This window comes from Stegastes partitus, unplaced genomic scaffold, assembly GCF_000690725.1.
Source record: "Stegastes partitus isolate 25-593 unplaced genomic scaffold, Stegastes_partitus-1.0.2 Scaffold1526, whole genome shotgun sequence".
Lineage (NCBI taxonomy): Eukaryota > Metazoa > Chordata > Actinopteri > Pomacentridae > Stegastes > Stegastes partitus.
The window spans coordinates 176,362-180,765 of record NW_007579257.1 but is presented as its reverse complement, the minus strand read 5'-3'; the positions used below and the strand labels follow the sequence as shown (position 1 = coordinate 180,765).

The following is a 4,404-nucleotide window of genomic DNA, read 5'->3' as shown; positions in this document are numbered from 1 at the left end:
AACACACACACACACAGTAACACACACACACTGGGAGGATAGCAGGTCATCAATCACCGCATTAGAGAGAAAGAAGTGCAACAACAACTCAGCTTGTTATCTGTGTGTGTGTGTGTGTGTGTGTTACTGTGTGTGTGTTACTGTGTGTGTCTACGGTGACGCACACACACACACACACACACACACACCGTTTCATGCAGAAACGGGTGTTCAGTGGAGCAGCAGAGATTCTATTTTAAGTTCATCTCAGAACCTACAGAGAACCATCGGAGAACCTACAGAGAACCTTCAGAGAACCATGATCACAGCACGGTTCCTTCATCATTCATGGTTCAACAGAAACCTTTAGCAGAACGCTAGTTCTTCGAGGAGCTTCCTCTTGAAAGTGTTGATCTTCAGAGAACCTCTGGAGGTGTTTTAATGGCGCTCTAACAACAAGAGCAGAAACCGGTTCTTCATGGAACCACGTCTTCAGTTGTTTTCTTTTAAGTCTGAAGGTTCTCCAGAGAACCATCACATACCTGGTTCTGTACGCAGTGTGAGGAACAGTCCACAGTAAACACAGCTTCTTTAACCCTTTAAGCCCCGAGCTGTGTTTCAGGCCTCTGCTCCATAATGACATCCCATAATAACCAGAGCTTATCTGCAGGCTCAGGGTCTGTTTGAATCATTCTGGTGTCACAATCAAAGGAACACCTGTGAGATGTGTTCAGGTGTGTAAATATCAGTTTATATGTTCCTGGTTCAGAGTGAATGCAGACGGCACACAGCACAGAGGAAACATGTTCAGGTTCTCCTGTCAGGTGATCTTTTCAGGATGATGATGATGTTTGTAGTGATCCAGCTGCAGCTCTGAACCTCTCCCAGATCACAGACAACATGTGAACGTTGTGACTCTGATAAAGAGAAGCAGAACAACATCACAGAGTTTTTAGTCCAGACGGTTCAGGCGAGCTCTCATTCTGGCTCACTGGTGACCATCTGAATGTTCTCATGTACAAACTATATATTCCACTAGTATATCACTGATGGGGTTCAATACATCCACATACAGCAGCTCTTTAGTTTCCTGAACATCCAACCAGACCACTGTCTGTGTTCCGCGTCCTGATGCTGCTCAGACTGCTGTGGAGCTCCTGTGGTGACGCAAGGCTTATCTCCGTCATGATTGGTCGGTTCCAGTGATTGACACCGCCTTCGAATCGTTACAGCCAATAGAATGTAGCAACAGCCACCAACATGAGATTGACAGTACTGTTAGCCAATCAGAATCAGCAGGACGCCATCTTGATGACGAGCCGCTTGCTGAGCGAGTGTTCCCTCCTTAGCTCCCTTCGGCTAACGGAGCCTCCAGAAGACGCCCGGAATGATTTCAGTGTAACACAGGNATGTACAAACTATATATTCCACTAGTATATCACTGATGGGGTTCAATACATCCACATACAGCAGCTCTTTAGTTTCCTGAACATCCAACCAGACCGCTGTCTGTGTTCCGCGTCCTGATGCTGCTCAGACTGCTGTGGAGCTCCTGTGGTGACGCAAGGCTGCATCTCCGTCATGATTGGTCGGTGTCAGTGATTGACACCGCCTTCGAATCGTTAGAGCCAATAGAATACAGCGATAGCCACCAAAATGAGATTGACAGCACTGTTAGCCAATCAGAACCAGCAGGACGCCATCTTGAAGCCGAGCCGCTTGCTGAGCGAGTGTTCCCTCCTTAGCTCCCTTCGGCTAACGGAGCCTCCAGAAGACGCCCGGAGTGATTTCAGTGTGACACAGGCAGTAGTACTAACTGCGTCCGGTGTGGATTTACCGATAAAATAAACTTTTCGTGGCTAAACAGCGAAGGTAAGAGACATTTTCCAGCTCCGGTTTGGGTTTGTGCTGTTCTTTGGGTTGTTTCTCGCTGATGCTTTGATCTCAGAGAGCTTTGATGGACATGTCTGGACTCTGTGGACCGTCTGGTTCCGTCTGAGGGCTGTTGGAGCGTTTAGCATAAAGTACCAAAGCCTGGAGCCAGAAATGAGGCGAGTGGGTTGACTGGGTGGCGCTATGTCCATGTCCATGTGTGATAATTCATGTAGCTGGTGTGTGAGGTGTGTTTGGGGCGTGTAGACATGGCTGATAGGTTCTGGTAGCCCAGGTTCTGCTGTCTCATGTGATGTGCAGCATCACTGTGTTCTGTCTTGATGAGGGCTTTGTTTACACCAGTTCTTTGTGTGAAGCCTGAGAGGCCCCAGGAGGCCTTAAAGGGTTTTAAGGAACCATTTACCAGCTGAATGCAGGTGAGACGGTGATGTCACCGCTGCAGAGGATTGTGGGTCAGAACGACCATGAAGATGCCGGCTGGAGACCTCATCATCTGAGCAGATGTTAGTAGAACGTCCATGGGGGGCGGAGCCCATCCCAGCTGACTGGAGGCTGGTTCACCTGGACAGGTAACGGTCCGTCTCAGAGACTCACACTCACACCTACTGACCGTTTAGAACCACCAGGTACCCTCAGCATGTGTTTGGACTGAGGGAGGAAGCTGGAGAACCGGACAGAACCCGGCCAGGAGAACCTGGAGACTCCCACAGGACGACTCACCGAGACGAGCTGAGGAACCACATCTATGTGAACATGCTCACAGCCAGCATGCTGTTCAGTCAGTCTGCTCACGGAGGCTCAGCGTCACCAGGCAACAGGCGGCCATCGGCAAGACTCCTCAGCCAATCAGCATTGACGTCACACCAGCACGTGTGTGTGTGTCTCTGTGTGTGTGTGTGTTTATGTGTATGTGTGTGTGTCTGTGTGTGTGTGTGTGTGTCTGTCTATGTCTATGTGTGTGTGTGTGTGTGTGTCTGTCTGTCTATGTCTGTGTGTATGTGTCTGTGTGTATGTGTGTGTGTGTCTGTGTATGTGTATGTGTGTGTCTGTGTGTGTCTATGTGTGTATGTGTCTGTCTATGTGTGTGTGTCTGTGTGTATGTGTGTGTGTGTGTGTGTCTGTGTGTACCTGTTTACGATCCACTTTGTAGAAGCATCAGGTGTGAAAACAACACAAACCAAATCCAGTTTCTGTGTCTTTACATGTGACGCTCCNCACACACACACACACACACACACAGACACACACACACACAGTCACAGTATTTGAGTAAAAACACTGAAAGAGACAAAAATATCGACCAATCAGACGCATCGGTTCAGACAACAACACAAGGTCCTGGAGTCCTGGAGGAGCTTCAAGGACCCTGCATGAGCGTGAAAAGTTGCTGAGGAGGCCTGAAAAGGTCCTTGAGAAGGTGTCAGAATGGACTGGAATGGTCCTTGGCAAAGTTCCAGGGTTCTTGAAGAGTTCAAGGTGTCACTGAGAGACAGCAGGGGTCCTGGAGGAGGTTCTACAAACCGATCCAGAGGCAGTTTGAGAAGCTGGAAGGTCCCTGAAGGAGGCCCTGAAGAGGTTCTCTAGTCCTTGAAAGCTTCCAGGATCCTTGACAAGGTTCCACACATCTGTAAGGAGGCTCAGGGGCTGCTTGAAAATGTTCCAGGGGTCCTTGAAAATGTTGTAACAATTCACAAGATTGAAAAGGTCCCTGATTGTGTCATTGGGTTTGTAAGAGGGGCAAGAGTCCTGGTAAGGCTCCTTAAGGCCTCCTGGAACTCCCTCAAGGACCATTTAGAGCACTGATGCCTTCTCAAGGACTCCTGGAACATCTTCAGTTGCTGGTCAAACCTCCTTGATTGTTTCTGGAATCTTTCAAGACCTACAAGATTCTCCTGAAGAGCTCCAGGACTTTGTCAAAGACCTTCACTACCTTCTCAAGGACTCTTCCCAACCATCTGAGTCTCTTTCCCTGAGAGGACTAAATGGTCACTAAGCTGTTTCCAGGACACTATATGGAGGTTCTGCGATCCTTGAAAAAGTTCAAAAAGTACTTGACAGAGCTCAGACATTTCCAGAAGTCCTTGAGATGACATCAGAGCTCTGAGCGGTCCTTGAGAAGATAGTAAGAGTCCTTGAGGAGACTGGAATGGTCAGTGACAGTGTCGTTGGAAAGGGTCCTTGGAGAAGGTCCTGGAGACCTGATGCAGTTCCAGGATGGCGCCCAGGTGGAATCAGCCAATCAGAGGCCAGTATCAGTCTGTAACAGGTCACATGATCAGTCTCTCTCCTCTGACCTCCGACCTCGGTCGTCCCGCCTGCTCGTTAACCGTCACCACGGAGACGCTTCGTCGTTAGCAACAATTTCCTGTGGAAGGGGGCGGGGCCACAAGGTTCACATGGAGGAGAGGTGTGTGTGTGTTTAATGACCCCCCGTCGCCTTTGTGTCCGTCAGACAGACTCCGCCCCCCATTCAGCCTCTGACGTCAGCGGCCACAAATAAAACGCACACACACACACACACACACACACACA

General features: G+C 49.3%; 1 protein-coding gene across 1 annotated transcript in view; it reads right to left on the bottom strand.

Annotated features, from left to right (window-relative positions):
* Window positions 1-3,303: 3,303 nt before the first annotated feature.
* The window catches only part of eno3 (enolase 3, (beta, muscle)), a 7,943-nt gene continuing 6,842 nt past the window's right edge, over window positions 3,304-4,404 (bottom strand). The window contains exon 9 of the mRNA XM_008300325.1: window positions 3,304-3,313. Coding sequence (XP_008298547.1) covers window positions 3,312-3,313 — 2 coding nt within the window. The 3' untranslated portion in view covers window positions 3,304-3,311. The remainder of the gene's footprint in view (window positions 3,314-4,404) is intronic.